Raw genomic sequence first — 21,889 nt, 5'->3', positions numbered from 1 at the left:
TTTGAACTTGCCGCCATGCGTCAATTCTTCGAATGCGCAGAAGCTGACGTGTCTTGACTGTCTTGAGTGGAGCAGCTGATTCTGCTGACTGGAGTCGTGTCGTTCGTACACTCGTCCCTTTATTTTTTTCGCTGTTAGGTTAACATCCCGCTAATTAACAAAGTAATGTTGGGGAAAATAAAAACGAAGCAGGACAAAAGCGGCGGTAAGTGAGATAATTACCTTGAAAATTAATGCAACTGCGATAAACGCGAGAAAGTCGAGAAACACCGTGGAAATCTCTTACAGGTTATGTTTGTTATTTATTTATTTGCCGTTTAGACGCAGGAGCGCATAAATTAATGAAATCAGTCGTAGTTTATCTGATTAGTCCGTGAAGTAACATAATTAGCTCGTCACGGTCGATGAGGCTAAATTGTAGATTAATTTCCGAAATTCCAGAGAAGTTTCCGTAATTTATTTTTTATATTTAGTAGAATATTACTGAATAAAGCTATTAAACACGACTACGTGTTGCAGAGATCGTCGCATACAGCGACGCGGCAGTTGCAAACAATGCCGCGGTTGTGGAATACTGTAAGATCTCAATGGCAGCTTTATCGGGCGGTACAGCTGGACTGCTAGGATTGACCGGGCTGTACGGATTCGGATTTTACGTCTTTGCGGTTCTCGGGCTGTGGGTAAGAGCGCCGTGATAATATTAGAAACTATTTTACATAATGCCACAAGCCATCTTCATAGGCGATGCTGTTGATGAAGGCCGGCGGCCAGTGGAGGAAGTATTTCATTAGCAGGCGGCATCTCTTAACCAGCGGGTTCTTTGGCGGGCTTTGCGTATCCTTTAGAATGATTCCTCTAAGGAATGATTTTTATTTTCAGAGGCTGGTCTATATTGTTTTCCTTAACTGTTGTGAAACCTTCTACAGACGTACGTGTTATTCTGGACGTATCCTTTTTCACAATTGATACAAGTAATATGTTTTTGTAGGCCTGTTCTTTTCAGCTGAACTTCTTGCTCGGTTCATCTTTTCTTTTTTTCTCTCCAACATGAAAACTGAACTGTGCAAGAAGTTCAGCTGAAAAGAACAGGCCTTATATATTGCGCGATACTAGAATGCTATACATTTCTTAATGATTGCGGTTAGATTTTTATATGGGATGGTTCACGTCTATTGAGAAGGGAAAGGACGGATGGCTCGCGGCAATTGTGACGTCACGCAGTTATTTAAATATATATAAAGCTACATAATTACTATAATAAGCCAGTCATTGTATTTATATTATTTAAGCCTTTCGGATACTGACCAAATAAACGATGAAGCGTTCATGTGATGTTGTACAAATATGTCGATATGTATATAGAATGCACTTTTCATCGCGATATTTATTATCCAATATTTGAACGTAAAAGTAGAAAGACAATATATGAGCAATGCAATAGAGATATTATATAGGAGCCATATTCTCTTTATTGGATGTATGATATATATATATATATATATATATATATATAGACATGATATATATATTTGCATAATAAATTATTGATTACTGAATTACAATTATTTGATGAAGATTACTCTGGTAACCATATACATATGTATACTTATACATGCAACGGCTGTGAACACATTCGTGCAAATAGTTCACCATTTTAATCACCGTTATCAACAGCTATTATTTTAATCAATAATTAATATTATCTTTAATCACTGAAATAAAACGCTTAAATTTATTCATGATATAACATTTCTTCTTTAAATATCGTCGATCGCTGAACATCTTAAGCGCTTTGACAATTTTCAATAATTTATTGCATTTTATATTTTTATTTTACTGTACATGATTATTTCTACGTACATTCTTTGATATTCTAAAGTAAAAGAATCTCTCACTCACTAGGGAAAGAAATATGAAATCGATACACAATTTCCACTAGTTTGTACTTAACATGCTCATTTTCTACTTCGGTGTTTTTAATGCTTTTATCCACTCGCTATTGGCTAACGTTGTCTACAAAAATGGAAATTGATTCATATCATTAAATAAAATACAAGTCATACCTACGGCATCCTTAATAATGATATGTATAGCTTATTTTTAATGTGTGTTAAATTTAACTCACGGGAATAACTCGATTTCGGCAGTGAAAGTCAATTGCATTACACAAATATACTTAACACAAGGACAAGTATTAGTTCTTGCGAACTGACGGATAAAATTCCTGGCGAAACAGCGCCGCTTTGCTGAAATCTGCGGGAAGACCTCAGATTTTCGTTTCGGAGGTTTGCTCATGCGCTTTTGTTTCTTCTCGACAGATCTCGGTGGCGATCTCGAAAGGCCTTCCGGTTTCCAAAGCCTCCAGTCTCCTTTCCTCGTCCATCTTGTCCAGCTCCACTTTGCTTAAGTGATAGACTATTCCAGCCCCATAGCCATCGCCCAAAACGTTGATCGAGGTTCTGATCCGATCCCTTAAAACAGAGCGATATTAAGTTTACTCTTGACTCTAATTTTATCGAGGCATTGTAATAGATGGCATGTAAAACTTACAACATCCAGTCGATAGCGAATAACAGAGAAACGTCGTCCGTAGGGAGACCCAAGGCAGTTAGCACCAACAGCATGGTGACCAAGGCTGCGCTGGGGATGCTTGCGGCTCCAACGCTCGCCAAAGTAGCCGTAAGACTATAAAAAGAGCAAATCTTGAGACAAAAAATTCTTTTAACGCTGATGATCAGATCATATCATGATCCTTTTCTTCAATTGTAGCTTAAAGTGAAATAACCAGCAATTTCAAGAAGAAAAGAAATCATACTCTATTCATGAAATGCGTATACCTGACGGTAATGACTTCAACGAATCCCAATGAGATTCCATTCATTTGTGCGATGAAGATCGCGGCCACGGCTTCGTAAAGAGCTGTGCCGTCCATGTTTACGGTGGCACCGACCGCCACAACAAAGCGCGTCACTCGCGTATCGATCTTGTTGTTTTCTTCGAGACAACGGAAAGTTATAGGCAAGGTCGCCGCACTATAAACCCATGTATCGATTATATCATTGTCGTATTCCTTTAAGAAGTTAGCCATGCCAGAAAATGGAATTTTATGTACAATTGATTTCATGAATATAAATCCGTGAGGCCATTTTTCAATTAACTTTGAGATAATCTCTGGATTAACTAATCATTGAACGAACTTTAAAATGATGATCGCAAAGAGTTTAAATTAATTTAAAAAATGTTTTTATACACGTATATGCGTGCTGAGCAAATCAATGATTACCTCGAAGCGGTTCCCAGGGCCGTCACCCAGGCTTGCATCATGCCTCTAAAGAACACCGCTGGATTCTTTCGGGTTATAAACCAGTAGATCAACGGCAGCGTGATGATCGCGTGGATCATCAAGCCTAATACAACTGTCACCATGTACAGACCTAACATCTCGGCGGTTGCCGCTAGATTTGTGATCGACATGATTTTTCCAGCTATCAGACACATAATTCCAAACGGAGAATACCTACAGCGATTACCAATTGCATTGTCATAAAAAGAGAGAAAAGAGATTTTATTTCCTTTAAGCTTCAATATATCAATTAATTAATATTCAATTAATATTTGAAGTTTTATTGATTTATATATTCCAGAAACTTGCATGAAAATAAAATTGAATAATGTGTATAATCAATTGTTCCTCGAACTTGTACGCGATGCGAAGATGAAGTATTTATTCGTATAGTTTCGTACCAGACGACGACGATCGTGACGAGTTTCATGATAATATCGTTCAACACCACGAAGAAGTCCACCATCAGTTTGCCGCGTGGTCCCAACTGGCCCGCGAGCACGCCAAAGATGATGCAAAACACGATCATGCCCATCACGTTCGTGCCGTCCTTATAAACCAAGGTCGGCTCCAATATGTACTCGCTTTGATTCGCGCTGCCAATCACGAACACTTTCTTCTTCACGTAAGAAGTCTGAACCTGCTGGAAGCACGCTTGCACCAGGTTCTCCGGCAGCATGTTTCTGGGAATGAAAGAGAGATTTCGGACGCGTATTGTGGCCGTCGTGGTGCTATAGAGGCTGCTTTTCCGTACCGAATTATGTCGAGGATCGCGTCTACGGTGGAGACTTTCGTCTCCTCGGCCTTCACCACCGCCGCGACCGTACTTTTGATCTCTGGATTACCCGGATGGATCATCAGCACCATCGCGATGCCCACTATAGCGGCGAGAATGGTCGTTATCGAATAGTACGTTAACGCTCTGATTCCTATCCTTCCTGATCTTTGAACGTCCAGCTGTGCCATTCCTGAAATAAGCAAGTGATCGCTCGTACCTCGCCAGAAGAGGGAAGACAGAGACTAGTCGGAAAGTTTCAAGCGTATAATATATCCCTATTGCAATACGAAATTCAATTTTTCGTTTTTATTAATATTTACGTAATTGGATTTTGTTTCTTCTTCTTTTCATTCATTTTATTCATTGTCCGCTCAAGCGGCTCAAGATCCAATTGTCGTTGAATTATAATTACCGGAAATTAACGACGAGATGATGAGTGGCAGGATAAACATCTTCAGCATCCGCATAAGAAGCTCTCCCGGAAAGCTGGCGAGGGTTATAAATTGCGGCGTGGGATTGCCCAATCGACCCAGAAACCCGAGACCCAGACCCATCAAAACTCCAGCGATGGTCAGTGCCAGAAGCATGTTACTTCCCATCCATTCTATCACCTACATTCCCCATAACGCGCAATGAAACTTAATAGACTCCTAACGCACGCTGCGTGACATTTTTCTCCCGTAGAAAATATATAACGAATTTAATTTTAATCACAATGTACTCTCTTTCGTTCTTTCATCGCTTATTTTGTCGCGAAGATAATTAAAGAATCAAATTGAGAGTACTGAATAGTGAAGGACGACGCACTTATTTATCAACGCTTACGTAAATTCGATCCTTAAAAAAGTTTACTGACCATCTGTAACCTGTCGAGCGCCGTCACTTTGTGCTGCGCTTTGGCCTCGATCTCTTCCTCGGACGTCATCTTCTCGATCTCCTCCACGCACGACCTGGAATATACTCCAGGTGAGAAGCAGCTCGGAATTTTTTCAGTAAAAGCATAAGAAATCTTTTACGTGTGGCCGCCGCCCTCCTTGGCCTCCGTCGTCGCTCCCCGGAGAACCGCAACCGCGCCGGAAATACGTTGCCCCAAAGACATCCTTTTAAACTTCGAAGATACGTCGCTTCAAGATTTCAGGTGAGACGTAGCACGAGGAATGTCGGGATAGGCCTTGCGAGTCTTCATCCCGCGGCCTTCATAACTGATGCGTTGTGCCTCGTTTAACGATCATCTTGATTTTATTCAGACACTCTGACGATGACGTCTACAATTTTTCTGGATTACCAGGTTTAGAAGAAACGTGTATTATCCCCGTACGATATTTCTCGCACAAGTTTGTCTGTGTGGGGAATTATTAAGGAATAAAATTATTTCTCTTTAATGCAATTAGATTATCTAAAATTTTACAACGTTAAGAACTAAAGAATCCTATTTTTAGCTTCGCTTCAGAGAGCGAAGTTAAAATGCTTCCACTGTAGTCGTAGAAAAATAAGGTGCGTATGTGGAAATCCGCGATTATCTCCCTGGATTATCCACGATAATCCTCCGCTTCGCTTTCTTCTCTCGGCGTTCTCCGGAAAATCAAACCCGGCGAGCGAACACCTCTTCTCGCGAACGATTATCGAGGCACGTGCAAAGCGTTTGGTAGCGCATCTCGCGACACACGACGATCCTTTCGCGCGAACCACCGGGAACCATCAGCGGGCGGGCTGCACAAGCGCACGGTGAGCTGAACGCTGGCCCCGACGATGGCAGGGGGATTGGGGGGGAGACGACACGGAGACGGAGTAAGGCCCCGAAGGAGGTCACAACCGATCTATTACGTTCAGGATCATTGCACCGCGCCGGTTGCGGGCAGGAGTGACATCCGCAGAGCTTCCGACGGTGCTTTTTCGCGCGCGCGATCGACTTGCCGAGAAGATCGGATAGATATGCCGCCGCGCGCCGTGCCGCGCCGCGCCGCGCCGGTGGGCTAGGTATCGCGCCGCGGCGTTGGGATCTGCCTGCAATCAGGCCGATAATGTGCCCCATCCAGGAAGTTGATTAGTGCGCGCGTCGGGGGAGGACCCGGGGAGACGAAAGGCACGCACCGAAAGGGGAGAGAGGGGCGCATGAGGCAGATGAACGGAGATGTGTCGCGAGGAGAAAGAGAGACCGGTAGATCACAGGAAGGAGGCACTCATCACGGCGGGTCGCACGGCACCAAATAATAAACGCCGAAGGGAGCAAAAATGCCGCTCTGCTCGATGAGTTTCGCAGAAACCGCCGACTCGAGAGATCGACGCCTGGCATGCTTATTGATGAACGCAAGGCACGTTGAACTGAAAGGTAGAGGAAATCGAATGAGAGCGGGATGGGAGGGAAGACTTCAACGGTGATGTTGGAGCAGCGACATCACCAAGAGTGCTGAATCGTTATCTCATAACGCGTAAGAGCCCGCATCAAATCCGAAACGTGTGACGTAAGGCCAGGGTACGAACATTGATAGACAAGAGATGAATATAATTATATTGATCTATATAACGTATGATAATAACAATAGGACTTTCGATGATCTTACTATGTGCTTACGATATGCTTATTTATAAGACAAATGTTTCATATTATTAATACAGGTTTTTGTGTTACATTTTGAAAAGTTACAAAATACGCGTATTAAGAATAATTATATAAAATTTTCTTTAAATAGATATTGAATTGTCGTTATCAAAATTATACATATATTAAATTATTAATTTACCGATTTAAATCAAGCAATTTTTAGTAATCAAGCTCTTTTTGTTTATACATGTATTTTTTTTTACTGTCTAAACAAGATTATTGAAATTACGTACGTCTAAAATTCAAATGAGACATCTTAAAGACATCTTGAAACAATTTCTAAAAGGCGTTACAAATTGGGACATTAGATATTTTAAAGACATATCTTACAGATGTTTTTCCGATATTTTCATAAAACGTCTTAAAAATTTTGAGACGACTTAAATGACTTACAATTAGACACTGTAATATTCTCTGGAATCATTTCATTTATTGTGAAACGTATGTTATAATCAATTATATTCTACTCGCGGGTTTCGCAAGAAGATTTCAATCGAAATCATCGGTTTCCAATATCTTTCGCGAACGTGACAGTGATAAGAGGTAACAGTTACGCGGAAATATTTGCGCGTGATTGTTTTAGATGCATGTAGGATACGACCATTTACAAGACCCCTTTGTATATCCGTTGGGAAGTAACCTAATTCCTCTAGCAATGACGGCTATATAAGTGACTATATATAGACTAACATCGGGTTCACGGTGGTAGTATAATACGAGGACAAATCGAATCTCCCCACGATAACGCGTTTAACATCCCGTAACTTCTGAACGAAAGAGCGAGAGCCATTCGCGATGGAATTAATTAATGCGTTCGAGAAAATTGAGTTACAATTGTCGTCGCTCGTGTATTACATTTGCATAAATTCAAACTTTATTTCCTATCTCTGCCTCGTGCACTTCGTATTGCACTTTCGTATGATGAACGTTTCTTTTTCAAGATCCATATCTTGAAGCATTAATTAATTGAAATTATTACGGAGCCGCGTTTTTACAATTATTACATTTTGATTTACTATAGAGCTAAATGTTTAATAAGTATGCAGAGTAGAATTCATTTGATTGGTTGCTCGACTCTAAGCGAGATAAAAATGTGATGCTGCTGTGAAATTTATGTGTATAAAGGTGATTTTAACAATTTTCAGATAAAGAAAATATAATTTTATTAAATATAATTCAGATAAAATTCTATTAAACATGATCATTAAATGTAATTCAGATAAAATAAATATAATTTTATTTTATACAATCCAGAATACAAAAAACGTTTCGCAGTAAAAATGATCGAGTCGTTTACCACGATTATGTTACATAACAATGCAACTACGATCAAAGGGATGACAAAGTTAATCAAAAATCAATCAAACTGAATGAAAAAAGAGGGTGCTAAATATTTTATAACAATACCATAACGCGCTACAGTATACGTTCTTATACGAACGCAAAACGCTCGTTTTTAATTTACGCGCGCTTCTGCGCACGATTCACGATGCTCACGTAGTCCGTCACGTGATCCGTCACGTGATCCCAGTTCGCTCCGCCGGCGGCGACGAAAGTTTCGTGCGTACTGCGTGGTATTGCGTCTCACCCGCTTCGGTTTCACGCTCGCCTCCGCGATGTCCGAGGACTCGAAACGTGAGAAACACTTCTTTTACAACACCCTGGCGATCGTGCTGAAGGCCGTGGAGAGTCACCGAACGACGGTGGACCTGCGGAACGAGGCGACGATCGTCGGCGTCGTCGATCATGCCGACGCGTAAGTAAAACTGAAGCAAACGGGTGAACGTTCTCGTCTCGGTGCGACGTGCGATCGTTCGAGCGATCATCGTTGTATCTGAAAATCCGCGTCCCGTCGACGGTGGTGCGCGACTTTTACGGGCGAAACGGGTGTTCGACGAGCGTAAAAAAAATCGACCGGACCTGTCCCTCTTTTCTCGAAAAGATTCGCGATCCCCGACGACTCGTCGCACCACACTCTGAACATGCCGTTCTCGCTCTCGTTTTGCAGATACATGAACGTCGTGATGCGGGACTGCGTGTTCACGGATCCACGCGGCGACTCCTTCAAATTCGACATGTTCTTCGTGCAGGCGAGGAACATCCGCTGCGTCCACATCCCGTTGAACGTGAGTGCACCTCTCATTCGGAGCATATAGCGATTTCGTTCCCTCCGTTTCGACCTTCGGAGTGGTGGTAAAGCGCGCGAGCAACCGTCCGTTTAGGTTATGTCGCCGCCTCGTGACTAAAAAAAACCGGCTCTCGCTCGCTCGAGGTGTTTAGGACATTTTAGGGCTTAGGGCATCTGGGGCTTAGGTGTTTTTTATGTCGGAGTTGCACAGTCTGGCCCTGAAAAGTGAAACGTCCCTGCGTCCATTGTCGACTCGCTCTATAGTCTATATTTACGCAAAGCTGCCGGACTACTCGACCACATGATGCCAACACCTGCCCGTCGCGCTTGGAAATGATTAGAGACCTGGGTCTTTACCGTCACACCGTCAGATTGTATGTACGCAGGCACTACTACTCCGTACGTAAACGGGTAACTGATAAAGCAGAAGTACCTTCCGGTACGACCGTATGTACAGTTTTTAACAGATACGATTCCACGCGCTCTAGTAGCCTCGCCAAGAACGACATGGACGTGTTCAGATTCACGGACTACGACTGCGTCGGCTTCGACCTGGACAACACTCTGCTGCGTTACAACGTCACGAATCTAGTCCACATGGAGTACGAGATGCTGGCCAGATTCTTGGTGGACAGACGGGGATACAGCGCGAAGCATCTGCTGAAACTACCGCTGACAGATGACGACCTGGACTTTATGCAGAAGGGATTGTTGCTGGACATGGAGAGGGGAAACGTGCTCAGGCTGAGCCCGGACGGTGTTATCCGCAGAGCGTGCCACGGCTCGCGTCTGTTAAACGCGGACCAAATAAGGGAGATATATCCGGAGCAAAGATGGGAGGCCACGGATGTTTTCTGTCGCGACGTACTGGCAGCCTGGAACGGTCCTCTGTCCGAGAAATTGAGGAGCGCGCTGGATTACTTCGACATAGTGGCGGGTCTGGCGTTTGCACGGGCTGTAGATACTCTCGACGAGGAACGCGGATCACCCTTGGACAGATATAATATCTGGCCTGACATACTGGCCGGACTGTTTTACATGTTCTCTAGAGAGCATTTCCAATCGAACAAAGGGATCTTTGGCCATGTTAAAAGAGACCCGGAGAAATATTTGCGTAAATGCAGCTCAGATACGATCTCCTGGTTGAGAGAAGTAAAGAAAAAATCCGCGACCTTTCTTATTACCGGCTCGAATGCGGACTTTGCGAGTTTCACCGCGAGTTACGCTCTCGGGGAGGACTGGCGATCTCTCTTCGATATTGTAGTGTGTTACGCGAGGAAACCGGGGTTTTTTATTAACAATCGGCCGTTCTTCGACGTTGTAAATAATAACGAAACCGATATCGCGAGCCGAGATTTAAAACGAGGCGAAATGTATAGTCAGGGAAACTGGAATGATCTATTAGAATTTCTCGCTCGTATAACGGGGAAAATTAATCAGCGGTGTTTGTACGTCGGCGATAATCTCGTACAAGATATTTATGTACCAAATGCATTTGCACGTTGTGATACGCTGGCCGTAATCGAGGAACAAATGTCAGAAGGGATGCTCTATCACTCTTTGACACATCCGGACGAGAAAATTTTGAATTCGAAACTTTGGGGGTCTTACTTTTGTCTGAAAGATTCGACAATCAATGTAGACTCTTTATGGGGGCATATGATAAAGAAACACGCGAAGCTGTGCATACCGGATATCAGTTTGGTAACACAGAGACCGTTAGGGGAACCTATCCTTTGTTTTGATAAAGATGGAAAGTCATATCGCGGATATTATCCTGCTGTACCACTCAGTTTGTCAGCCATGTAATATAAGAATGCGAATGACAATATTAGAATTTATTATGTTACATCGTTTGTAACGAAGAGAAAATCTTTTATCTTTTTACAAAATCTTACAAGTATTTTAAAAATTGTAGGTGTGACTTTTTAGCTTGTGACTTTTAAATATAATGTGCTTGTATACATATTTAAAGACATTGAAATGTGCTTAACGTTATTGCTGAAAAACTGTCAGTCTCTAATAAAATGGAGAAACTCATTTTTATACTTGCCCGTTTTATCATCTAATTTAGGCATGTTATAATTTAAGATACGGATTATCCCAGCTATCAAGGAACAATTAAAACGACTAGGCCGACCTTCGAGGGAAATGACGAGTACAAAAACAACTTACAGAACAAAACGTGCCCAACAGAGACAACAGGAAGGCCTTGCGGCTGTAGAACAAATTTTAGAGAGTAAGAATATAACAAAAACCGAAACGTAAATAAATGAGACTTGTAAAGATCTAATTTGTTGTTTTGTTTTGGTGATTTTAAATTATCCGTCTTACGAAATCGAATAATATTTAAAATATTATTTGTATAATTTATTTTATTATGTGCGTCCCAAGATTATCTTTCTTTTTTAATGTTTTATACTTGACAGCTCAATATTGTTATATTTCATAATATAATTCATATTTCAGTATCTTTACTTAAAACTTAGTTATGTGAAATACACATATTATAAAAATATTCAAATTATTTCTAAAAAGGGATTGAATAATCAAATACTTGTTGTATTACACAACTAAAATGAATGAACATTGTACACAACATAGTAATATCCCTTTATTCAATGTATAACGTAAAAGAAAGGCCATTTTTAGCGAGAAACGCTTTAATAAAAATATAATAAATTTTATATAAGATATATATAATATATATAAATAAGGAAGACATTCGTTATGTTCTTTCAATAGCAATAGCAATGCCCATTCCCCCTCCTATACACAAAGATGCGACACCCTTTTTCTTTCCTGTTCTTTCTAAAGTGTGTAACAGAGTGACCAGTATTCTTGTTCCTAAAACACAAAATTTTATCATAAAATGAGAATTCTTTAGAGAAAGTCCAAGCATCGGTACATACCTGACATGCCAACAGGATGACCTAAGGCGATAGCACCGCCATTTACATTAACTTTCTCGGGATCTAATCCGAGTTCTTGAACACACACTATTGCTTGAGCGGCAAAGGCCTCATTCAGTTCATAGATATCCACTTCCTCTTTAGTCCAGTTCGCTCTTTTTAACTGAAATAAACGTGTATTTTCAATCGTAAAGACTTAACAGTATATTAAAATTGAAATAATTAAAAACAAATATACTAACGACTAACTTAACAGCTTCGATAGGTCCAATGCCCATAATTTTAGGGTCAACTCCAACCTGTGCGAATGCAACAATACTGGCTAATGGTGAGATTCCTTTACTCTCAGCAGTTTCTAGGGACATGAGAACTACAGCAGCCGCACCATCGTTTACACCGGATGCATTACCAGCAGTAACTGTGCCGTTGTTCTAAATACAAATGTGTTATATTCTTTTCATATAATTTACATACGGAGATGTATAATATTTACATACCGGTTTAAACGCCGGTTTTAATTTTGCAAGTTTCTCCGCGGTCGTTCCGAATTTCGGAAATTCATCTTTAGACACAACAACCGATTCCTTTTTGCCTGCAATGGTAACTGGAACTATTTCCTTGTCGAAATATCCAGCGCCGATAGCAGCCTCTGCCTTCTGCTGAGATTTGCTCGCGTAATAATCCTGCGCCTCTCTGCTTATCGCATACTTTTCGGCAAGATTCTCAGCTGCCAATGATAATAAAAATATTAAATTTGAATTTTTATAATGCAAAAACTATGTCCAGTTTTACCTGTGATCGCCATGTGGATCTTATGGAAGGCATCTGTTAAACAATCATCCAATAGTGTATCCATTAAATTGCAACTTCCAAATTTCACACCAGTCCTGAGATAAGTGGCATGCGGCGCTCTACTCATATTTTCCTGACCACCAGCTACAACTATTTCGCTTTCCCCTGTCTTTATAGCATGGTAACCAGTCATTACAGACCTGTAAGACATGTACGTAACACGTTATATCGACCATTCAAGGTGATCTTGTTTGCAATATGCATAATGTACATTGGAAATAAATCACGCATGGACCAGAATAGACGTACTTTAGACCGGAGCCACACAACATGTTCACTTGGTAAGCAGGTACATGAATAGGTATGTCAGCACGTATCGCTGCTTGTCTGGCAGGATTTTGGCCTTCGGTTGCGGTAAGTATCTGAAAAACGACCAATCAATAGGAATGTATGTTCCACACGTATATAAATCTGATTGGATTTTGAAATATATACCATTTGGTTCATTTATTTCTTCCAGAATTATAAATACCTGTCCCATAATGACTTCGGAAACATCTGATCCTTTCAGTCCAGCTCTTATCAGACTTTCCTTAATAACGACACTTCCCAGCTCCGATGCTTTCAATGAAGATAAGGCTCCGCAGTATGACCCTATATTTACAGAATAGTAAATATAATATTATTATAAATAATAAATATAAAACAAGTTTTATATTTATGGCATTTATTATAGGAATAATATTCTGTAGAAATAATTAAATATAAGATGTATTCGTTTGTTCAGTGCACAATTCAATTTTTATTATTAATGCATTGTTTTACAAGGTATATTTTTTATTCAACACAGTTGCGATAGTTTTTTACATACTCGTATTTCTGTGCTATTCGTAAAGAATATAACCTGAATGAATGCCCGGAAAAGAAGGCTCGCTGAATTTTTATCGCTTACAAGGAAATTTGTGCGCAAAATACCTTCGAAATTTACCTCACTGACTCATTCAAATTCAAATTTCGTATTTGTTTAGACCTCGATAATTTAACATTGCAACATTGTTACGCGGGATTTTATCAGCCCAGTGTCACGTATCGTTCCTCGCTTCATCATTACCTATGGGTGTCCTAACAGCGGACACTATCACCACGGTGCGATCACTCATTTTGCGAGCCGCGTACAAGCGCAACCGAACTTGCAGAAAAACACACGAAGACTGCCGCGTCCGGATTGCCTAACGGAATTATATTAGCTCGGACGACGTGTGTACCAGGAGCGGCTGCATGTGAAAGTGTGTCATGCCGAACGTGTACTTGCGCGGAAGAAAAGCGGAGGATTAAAGGAGGGGAACTTGGCAGCCGTTTCCGAGCCTATTTCGTGATTTACTATTATTTTTTTTTCCTTAGGAATTTTCGTGGATCGCATATTCGGCTATGACGCATATTTTATACGCCTAAATGTCAAACATTGCCAGAATTGCGATAACCGAGTGGGGAAAAACGTAATACGCCTACGAAAGATAGAAAGAACGTGTATGACGTAAAACGATAATGTTTGGGAAATAATGGCTTTAACGTTGGATAAATTTGGAGTATGGGGAAATGATAACGCGATGAAGAATGTAATGACGCATAATTTCCTCATTTCATACAGCAAGTTAATTTTGTACGATATTCATGTTAAACATAATGAATTAAAATAAATTAAAATATAGCTGATTATTATTTTTATACATTAATCATTTTTAAAGGTATGGATTTCGGTTTTTAAAGAATTTTATCTTAAACTGTGGAGAAATAATTTCTTCCTAAAACTGAAATAAACACATTTGTCATGATCATTTAACTTGTTTATTTCTCAGCCGTGAAATTGATGTTTTCCACGAAATGCAGCCCTGTGTTACCAAACGTCTAAAATGAATACCAACAACGGTTTATTATTACACAAAGAATTATACTGCAGTAAGTAGGTGGGTCAAAGATTAGGAATGAGAGGCTGACAAAGGAGCTAGGCAGCACTGTGAAATACAATACTCGCGCATGAGGAAAGTGAGAAAAAACGAATTTTAAGCCAGGAATATCAATGAGAGACGGGAAAAAACTCGGACAATAAGACAATGCATAGGAACAGCGATAAATGTTGTCGAACGACGTTCGGACTACGCTCGACGTCGACGACGCACGTGCCGGAACGACGGGTAGAGGTAAACACGCCAGAGTCACCAACACGGTCCTTCGCGAGCCGACTGACAGATGCCTCCGCGTGCGCGCGGCAGGTGGCGCTGGCGCGGCGCGTCCCGGAGCGCCGCGACGACGGCGACGGACGGCGACGAGCCGCGCGACGGCGCGTTTGTTTTTACCCAGCGTGCATTGTGGGACAGTGACTGGTGCTAAGATGGCCGACAACAGGGAGGAGATTTCGGAGCTCGTCGAGAAACGAGGTATTTGTCGGCGCCCTCGCGTTCCTTGCTCGCCGCGATCGCGCCCGCGCCGCGGACGCTCCGGGACCGGGGCGGCGCGTCGCACTCCGCGCGACGCGTCGCCGTCGCCGCGACACGTCATCGGTGCGCGCACGACGTCGTCGGGCCGCGCCGTCGGGCCGCGCGCGTGCCGTGCCGTGCCGTGCCGTGCCGTGCGCCAGGCCGAGAACCGTCCGCTGGACGATCGCGGGCACGCCGAGCGCCGATCTCGCGGGTGACTCGGATTTCCGGGACGTCGCCGCGACCCCCGCGGCTCCTCGGCGACGGCTGTCATCGTCGCCGTTCAACGTTCACCGTCCTCCAGGCCGCTCGCGTCCAGGCCTCCGCGCGCGCGAGAGAGAGTTTGACAGCGCGCGATCCTCTCTCGCGCGGTGTCCCGCGCGGCTGGCCGCGACCGAGCGGGGACGGCTTTTCGCGTGATACGCGACAGTAATTCCGCGGTCGCCAGGCCGATTAGTCATTAAGGTCACGCGTTGACGGCCTTGCAGCTCGCGTCGCCGCGACGACGTCCCGTCCCGTCCCGTCTCCCTGCCGGCCCGCTCGAGATAAACCGTTATCTGTCTCCGTCTGCCTTCCCTCCTTCCTTCGCGATCTGTGTCTTTCTTTTTTTTTCCCCTCGTTCTCCGCCGCGCGTTACCGTGCCCGCGAATTCCGCGACGATTCGTCCTCGCGAATTGAACGCCGGCTGATTCGCCTTTGTACACCTACGCGGACGTGCTGCTTGTCCTCGAGGGTGCTGTCGTGCGCGCAGTCCGCAGATCGGGCACGTCAGCGGCGCGGCGCGGCGCCGCAACGTGCTCTCTCCGTCGGCCGTTCGCTTCATCGTCGGATTCGTCGGCATGCGCTATTATTACGCTCCGTGCCCGTGTTAACACGTTGAATACCTCGCCGAATTGGAGCATTTTCTGCGAGAGAAATAAACAGTGTGTACACGCGCCAGATAACCGCGTGCCTTTTCACGAATACACCTGTTACCTCGCCTGTCTGGTACTTGTACCGATGACTCATTTGACTCCCCGAATAGTAGATTCTTTCGTCAAGAAGTGTCAAGGAGTGTCGAGATCTCAAGCACGGATCCATATTCTCAACTCTTTTTTATTGATAAAAGCGCGCTTTTATTTCTAAAATGCTATAGTATATATAACGTGAAACAAAGTGTCTCAGAAATAAAAGCTTTTATCGATAAAAGACAGTTGAGAATATGGGCCATAGTATTCAACGTGTTGATTAGGAACATTTGTAGAAATCTGAACAGCTACGAGGTCAATAAGTTTAGAGTTTTAATTTGAATTTACATTAATTATTCTTGCCGATTAGTCTCGTATTTTAGTATTTATCTTATAAGAAATCCTATTTTTAATAATATATATATTAAAACTATTAATATTTTATATACATATAGTTGAATATCTTTATTATTATCCGACTGCTCCAATATTTAAGATACTATCCAGGTCATAATAATTCAATTAAACATCAATTATAAAGATGTTTAATGTGTTGAATATTGAGGAATGATAACATGTCGCCTCCAAATAAATTTTTATAAAGGAGAAGTTGTTAGACATCGTTGAAATAATTTTAACGTAATTGGAGGAGGTATAATTCGAGATATATATCGAAATAGGCGGAATGCTCGATATTGAGTTTCTTAAAAGGTGTTGATATAAAAGTTCTTGAATTTCGTAGGTATAAATTGGTATTGCGTTTCTTTATTTTTTTTAGATTACAATAGATTAATAATCGAATCGATTATTTTAAGTGCCATGTGATGTCTATATTTTTTTATATTCTAAGGATTATATTAAATACTAAACTTTTTTGCTATCCATATTTTTTTAAATTTTTTAAGTAAACTGGACAACACACGAAAAATATTGAAAATGAAATCGGTAGTCAATTTAAATATTCAAATATTTTCAAAAATAGTAATCACATCTAGGAACGAGTCTAGGAATATTGCACGTATTTTGTCCACATTATTTTAATTTCTAAAAAATTATACAAAAGTATTGAATTATATATAATATATATAGATATATATATATATATATATATATATATATTATTACCTGGATAATATATTGGAGTATTACCAGATATTCAACTAAAATATTAATAGTTCTAACATATACATTATTAGAAATATAATTTCTTATAAAATAAATACTAAAGTACGAGATTAATCAGCAAGAATAAGCAAGAATAAGCTAGAAAATGATCGCAAGCGCCGAAGATATTAAACGGAGCGAGCGTGTCGAACCGAATGAACATTGCCTAACGATCACTTGGTATTTTTGATACAATCCGTTATATACCTACGCGTAACAAGATTAACTGTAATACGCACGTCCAACGATGCGCCGGGCATCGTGCGTCCCGCAACGATGCATGCCTCGCTCATCGGTTCGGTGCACATTCGTACGCGATTCATACTCGGAGGATCTCATAGCTTCCTGAGCGAACATCTACATTCCGCACTCATCATACAGTCCCGATGTCTAAATTACGCAACCGCGAGTCCTAAGTGATGCTAATCAATTCGCGTGTTTGTTGCATTGGCAACAACATTTTCCAGGCAAGTCGAAGACGTCGGTTTGATTTTTATCCGCGAATATATATGTCGGAAATAGTAGGTATTTTTAAAAGCAAGGAACTTTCGAGTATAAGTAGCGCGATGATTCACTTTGGCGGATTTCCTCGATTGAACGAAGGATATTGACTCAACTTGATTGATCATACATAAATTGTAAGGTTATCGTGCAAGGAGTCTTACGCTTTTCTTTCGCTTGATCGCAACCCAGATTCCCCTTATCGCGCTCTCTGATATCCACACAATCTACTATCTATTATACACGTCCCGCGAGTTCAGTTTCGTTGCATTATTGCGCGATATCAATTAGTCACTCAGCAGTAATAAACGGTTTCCGGATTCCGTGGAAAATGCTTTGCTATGATATAACTGATGTCTGACACAGAAATTTTTTTATAAGGTATCATATTAGTTCACACGAGCCTCTCGGAAGTCAAACTATTCGTCTACACTTTTCGTAAATTTCTTAATTTTAACACTAGAGCATATAGCTTAACTTTATCAATCTTTACTATTTTTTTATTTCACACAGTTGTTCAGTTCAGCTTCTGAGAGACTTGTATAGGAGAAATAAAATTACTTGGATATAATACAAGTTATATTTATTGATAATTGTTCACAATTGAACGGAATGAGATGCGTAAATAAGGCACGAATGTTAAAATTGAGGATCTTTATTCAGGAACGCACGTGTCGCTAGCGCTTCCCAAGGAACTCTGCTCGCTCAGGCTCATACCACACAGGAGACAAGCCTGCCAACTACTCGAAAAAATAGGAATTTTTCTCTCACAAGCCACACAAGCGCTTTTTAACAAAGTTATCTCTACAATAATATTAATATTACCTCTGGGGGACGAAATTAATGAGAAGAAAGAATACCCGATAAATTTACGAATTCTGTATGAAGTAACCTAACTCGCCTTGCTTTTGCTGTAAAATCAGATAATACAGATTACTTATCAGCTAAAAGTTATCTGTACATTTAGCGGTGTAAACCTTCAGCAATGATCTTGACGCAGAGCGCATTCAATAATAATTCTGACTACTTATCAGCTAAAAGTTATCTGCACATTTAGCGATGTAAACCTTTAGCAATGATCTTGACGCAGAGCGCATTCAATGATAATTCTGACATCACCCATAATAATGTTCTTAATTGACGTGATGACCATTCAGAAATATATTCATTCACCGTACAGCCGTATATAACACGATCGAAAGACATAGAACACCGTGTGCATGTGGTTTCCGCGTTGTAAGTGGCATCGGCCGCATACGTATCCGCCAGATGGTTTCACGTTTGTCGGTATGGTTCAGCGATTTTTTAACGGAAGGAAGTCGGCTGATCGCGCGTTTGTGCGGGTACCGAGCACCGAAATAAATTCAGTAATTCCGTCGAGATATTCTTATCTATATCTATCTCACTTTTACAATGTCATAATGATCCTGCAATTTGCGTTCTTGTAGGTATGTTCGTAACGTTATGACGACGGTTTCAATATTTTCGCGAATTCTTCTCTGAATACAAAGGCGTTCCTATATTTTTATGTAAAACAGTATCTTGTTGTATCTTATTGTATCTTATTGTTGACTGCAATTTTGACAATGATTTGTATCTTGCAAATCCTACAACATTTGCATATTCCCTCCATTGAGATGCAGAGTTCTAATACCCATTGAGATGTGAAATGCACACTTTGTTAAACTTTTGTACGTAACATGAGGGTAAAAACGATAAAAATAACGTTTGAAGAATCTTTTTTACCGCTACTTTGAATCACTGCGAATATCTATTTTCACAGCATTAACGTTCTTTTAAATTAATGTTGTTTTATCTCCGTGTTCTACATTTCTTTCAAATACGTCGATTAATCTTTGTTCAGAAAGATGAGGTGGTACACGAGAGGATAACGTTGACAATGTAGTGTACATATAATTACAAAATTTGTAACGTAATTATAAGATTTCGACAATCAGAAACAATGGAATTTTTTTTAAAATTACTCCAAGACCAGCGCTTGTCGCTTTACATGGATTGTTGTAAAGTATGTTGTGACTATTGGAATACATAATACAAATGGTACAATATAATACAGCGTGATACAGTATAATACAAATGAAATGAAAGGAAAAATATCTCGGTAGAACGATTCGCGACGACGAACTTTGAGATTTCCTCAAGCCTCGCAGTTCATTATACCGAGTAGCTGACTTCATCTCTTCCGTCGAGACGAGTACAAGGCTGTCGATTCGATCACTCGTACACGGAGCACGCGTACGCGCCTGTGTTTCAGATTGATAGTTCTTTGGCATATGAGTAGCGGCGTGTAACGAAGGCGCTTAAGTAGGTTGCAGTTATTTATTCTCGTAACACCCGTATGACTGCCTTCTCCCGGTAATGGGACGACATTGTTGCCCGCTTCCGTCTCCGAAGCCGCGTTTCAAAATCCGTCCGTTTATTATTGGCTTTGATAATTCCATCGCGCGTCTCCAACGTTAATCCTTCAATGTCGAATTTCCATGTCGCGTATTTAAAAAAAAAAAGCGATTTTTAATAATGATCACTTATACACGCGAGAGTAGCCAAAGTGCGAGAGTATCGGCTCCATTCTCGTGCCTTTTGTAATCTCGTGCATGCCACGTATATTCTCGGGTATTCAACTTCATTTAGATGGAGTAGAGATTGATACTCGGCTTTAAACGATGCCAAAATAACTCTATTTCTCGTAGCAAGCTTGGAACGTCGCGTCGTTTCAACATTGTACATTGCTTCATTCAAGAGACTCGAAGGTATCGTGTAATATATACATACATATAAGGTATCGTGTACATATGCGTGCGCAGGCAACGGCTCTCGCGCGAGATTCTCTTATTGCCAGGGAAGTACTAATGACAGCCTATCCACCTAATTTTTGGAACGGAGGGATACATTAGGCTAATTCATAACTAACGAGCGCGATTTCGCGTGATATTCCGCCCTCGTCAGGGTCACGTAACCATTGATCGCGCTGACATTAGGGGCGTAATAAACAGGAAACGATGTGGAACGTTTTAAATTGGCCGACGTTTGCCGACTACCAGTCGAATCGGCAGCGGGAAGTGGCTCGTGGTGTCGCTTTAACGAATCGTCCGTTTCGTGTCTCGTCGTCCTCGTCGTCCTCGTCGTATCCGATAAGGTGCGAGTTCGCGCCGCGAACTCTAGAGTATGCGCTCGCACGCGGATTGCTCAATGTATAGGCGGATCGATATTACACATGATGACTCACTACTCCTCGAATCTCGTTGCCTTGGATATGCAGATGTAATGTATAAATTTTTTACAGCGCGACTTTGTCGGTGACGCTAATCGCATCACGAAAATCTCCAGCCGCGGAGATTTGTTCTTTTTTTATCTTCATTTCTCCCGTCGTTCTACCTTATCTCTATATATTATATCGGACAGTTTGTAACTGTCTGAGCAACAATATTTAGATAATGGATCGAGTAATAATTTATTTAATGAAGTAGCTTTCTCGTAAGATTCGATACCTACACCTTTGTGTGGTTTTGCTCGTCTTGTCTTATATAAATTATATTCATCGCGCCACTGGAATAAATTGAAATTTATTTTATCATTTTATTAAACGAGAGTAGATCCGCGATCGGATCAAAGTAGCGAGCTCGCGAGAAGGCGCGACGAGAAAATTTGTCTTGTACGTTCAAAGTCCATCCGTTTCATCGCGACGCGACGTATCGTGGGTTCGTAACGTGGCCGGATTCTCGCCCGCCGACATGCAGCGCTCACCAATTACGACCGCGCGCAGCGCAACGCTACGTAATACGCACTAATTATTTTAACACCGTTACGTAATCGCGTCAGCCGGATGGTAGTTTTCGGTCGACGCTTCTCACCGCAAGGGAGAGATGCTTTTCGCTCTCCTCGAGCGAGTTGACCAACCGAACAGAAGAGAACGAGTAAACGATCGAATGAAGATTCCGCCTCAACTTCGCTTGTCGGTGTAATTAAGCACAAGACTGATCGATCAATCAATGCTTGTTCCCCGATCCTCTTATTTTAACGTTTGTCGGTGGGCTCGAAAGCTCCTTAAACCGGATTCAGACCAAGCAAGCGCGAGCATACATACGAATCACCAATTAACAACTTGCTTACGGGAAGCACTCGCGAGTCTCGCGACGCCGTTCGCACTCATTGAATCAAACTTATTCATTCGTGTTTATTCACGCTCGTTTGTTTGGTCTGGATAGAGCTCATCTGCGCCTAATTAAC

General features: G+C 41.5%; 6 protein-coding genes across 14 annotated transcripts in view; 4 read left to right on the top strand and 2 right to left on the bottom strand.

Moving 5' to 3' along the window:
- Window positions 1–49: 49 nt before the first annotated feature.
- Window positions 50–1,325, top strand: Emc6 (ER membrane protein complex subunit 6). The gene is made up of 5 exons (XM_071705728.1): window positions 50–205; window positions 520–680; window positions 742–834; window positions 927–946; window positions 1,146–1,325. Exons 1-5 carry the CDS (start codon window positions 166–168, stop codon window positions 1,174–1,176), a joined length of 345 nt encoding a protein of 114 aa, XP_071561829.1. The 5' UTR covers window positions 50–165; the 3' UTR covers window positions 1,177–1,325.
- Window positions 1,326–1,791: 466 nt separating this feature from the next.
- On the bottom strand, window positions 1,792–6,101 carry LOC139772208 (excitatory amino acid transporter 2). Its single transcript, XM_071705721.1, has 9 exons — window positions 5,138–6,101; window positions 4,978–5,071; window positions 4,534–4,732; window positions 4,098–4,311; window positions 3,745–4,026; window positions 3,284–3,517; window positions 2,838–3,032; window positions 2,551–2,685; window positions 1,792–2,471 (listed from the first exon to the last, which is right to left on the bottom strand). The coding sequence occupies exons 1-9, from the start codon at window positions 5,218–5,220 to the stop codon at window positions 2,267–2,269; spliced, it is 1,641 nt and encodes a 546-aa protein (XP_071561822.1). The 5' UTR covers window positions 5,221–6,101; the 3' UTR covers window positions 1,792–2,266.
- Window positions 6,102–8,268: 2,167 nt separating this feature from the next.
- LOC139772198 (U7 snRNA-associated Sm-like protein LSm10) lies at window positions 8,269–11,144 on the top strand. Its single transcript, XM_071705700.1, has 3 exons — window positions 8,269–8,479; window positions 8,732–8,849; window positions 10,943–11,144. Exons 1-3 carry the CDS (start codon window positions 8,340–8,342, stop codon window positions 11,117–11,119), a joined length of 435 nt encoding a protein of 144 aa, XP_071561801.1. The 5' UTR covers window positions 8,269–8,339; the 3' UTR covers window positions 11,120–11,144.
- Window positions 8,856–11,144, top strand: Nt5a (5' nucleotidase A). Of its 4 annotated transcripts, none has more exons than XM_071705661.1 (2): window positions 8,856–9,225; window positions 9,340–11,144. In XM_071705661.1, exons 1-2 carry the CDS (start codon window positions 9,185–9,187, stop codon window positions 10,658–10,660), a joined length of 1,362 nt encoding a protein of 453 aa, XP_071561762.1. In that variant the 5' UTR covers window positions 8,856–9,184; the 3' UTR covers window positions 10,661–11,144. The 4 variants fall into 4 exon arrangements, with proteins under 4 accessions (XP_071561762.1, XP_071561777.1, XP_071561786.1 ...); XM_071705676.1 differs by having other exon boundaries at window positions 9,309–11,144; XM_071705685.1 differs by having other exon boundaries at window positions 8,856–9,229.
- A 303-nt stretch (window positions 11,145–11,447) lies between these two features.
- Window positions 11,448–15,470, bottom strand: Acat2 (Acetyl-CoA acetyltransferase 2). Of its 2 annotated transcripts, none has more exons than XM_071705637.1 (8): window positions 14,910–15,470; window positions 13,088–13,209; window positions 12,865–12,977; window positions 12,556–12,755; window positions 12,261–12,490; window positions 12,006–12,194; window positions 11,764–11,926; window positions 11,448–11,698 (listed from the first exon to the last, which is right to left on the bottom strand). In XM_071705637.1, exons 1-8 carry the CDS (start codon window positions 15,301–15,303, stop codon window positions 11,580–11,582), a joined length of 1,530 nt encoding a protein of 509 aa, XP_071561738.1. In that variant the 5' UTR covers window positions 15,304–15,470; the 3' UTR covers window positions 11,448–11,579. The 2 variants fall into 2 exon arrangements, with proteins under 2 accessions (XP_071561738.1, XP_071561747.1); XM_071705646.1 differs by lacking the exon at window positions 14,910–15,470 and adding an exon at window positions 13,667–14,721.
- LOC139771988 (uncharacterized) overlaps window positions 14,865–21,889 on the top strand; it is a 151,527-nt gene continuing 144,502 nt past the window's right edge. For 3 of the 5 annotated variants that reach the window (XM_071705582.1, XM_071705546.1, XM_071705458.1), the window contains exon 1: window positions 14,865–14,990. In XM_071705582.1, coding sequence (XP_071561683.1) covers window positions 14,945–14,990 — 46 coding nt within the window. In that variant the 5' untranslated portion in view covers window positions 14,865–14,944. The remainder of the gene's footprint in view (window positions 14,991–21,889) is intronic. The other 2 variants (XM_071705467.1, XM_071705406.1) reach the window with 1 other exon arrangement.

The sequence above is a fragment of the Temnothorax nylanderi genome, unplaced genomic scaffold, assembly GCF_030848795.1.
Source record: "Temnothorax nylanderi isolate EJ_2023f unplaced genomic scaffold, tnyl_v1.0 TNYL_tig0003_pilon, whole genome shotgun sequence".
NCBI lineage: Eukaryota > Metazoa > Arthropoda > Insecta > Hymenoptera > Formicidae > Temnothorax > Temnothorax nylanderi.
This window is presented reverse-complemented; position numbering and strand designations above follow the sequence as displayed.

Coding starts and splice junctions, on each gene's coding strand:
- LOC139772208 (XM_071705721.1), bottom strand. CDS start 5,220: ATGTCTTTGGGGCAACGTATTTCCGGCGCGGTTGCGGTTCTCCGGGGA. Junction 5,072..5,137: donor AAGGAGGGCGGCGGCCACAC/GTAAAAGATTTC, acceptor AGTATATTCCAG/GTCGTGCGTGGAGGAGATCG. Junction 2,472..2,550: donor TTCGCTATCGACTGGATGTT/GTAAGTTTTACA, acceptor CTCTGTTTTAAG/GGATCGGATCAGAACCTCGA.
- Emc6 (XM_071705728.1), top strand. CDS start 166: ATGTTGGGGAAAATAAAAACGAAGCAGGACAAAAGCGGCG. Junction 681..741: donor TTGCGGTTCTCGGGCTGTGG/GTAAGAGCGCCG, acceptor CCATCTTCATAG/GCGATGCTGTTGATGAAGGC. Junction 947..1,145: donor ACGTACGTGTTATTCTGGAC/GTATCCTTTTTC, acceptor GATTGCGGTTAG/ATTTTTATATGGGATGGTTC.
- LOC139772198 (XM_071705700.1), top strand. CDS start 8,340: ATGTCCGAGGACTCGAAACGTGAGAAACACTTCTTTTACAACACCCTG. Junction 8,480..8,731: donor GTCGTCGATCATGCCGACGC/GTAAGTAAAACT, acceptor CTCGTTTTGCAG/ATACATGAACGTCGTGATGC. Junction 8,850..10,942: donor GCGTCCACATCCCGTTGAAC/GTGAGTGCACCT, acceptor TTATAATTTAAG/ATACGGATTATCCCAGCTAT.
- Nt5a (XM_071705661.1), top strand. CDS start 9,185: ATGATTAGAGACCTGGGTCTTTACCGTCACACCGTCAGATT. Junction 9,226..9,339: donor TACCGTCACACCGTCAGATT/GTATGTACGCAG, acceptor CACGCGCTCTAG/TAGCCTCGCCAAGAACGACA.
- Acat2 (XM_071705637.1), bottom strand. CDS start 15,303: ATGACAGCCGTCGCCGAGGAGCCGCGGGGGTCGCGGCGACGTCCCGGA. Junction 12,978..13,087: donor CCGAAGTCATTATGGGACAG/GTATTTATAATT, acceptor GTCGTTTTTCAG/ATACTTACCGCAACCGAAGG. Junction 11,927..12,005: donor TCGAAGCTGTTAAGTTAGTC/GTTAGTATATTT, acceptor CGTTTATTTCAG/TTAAAAAGAGCGAACTGGAC.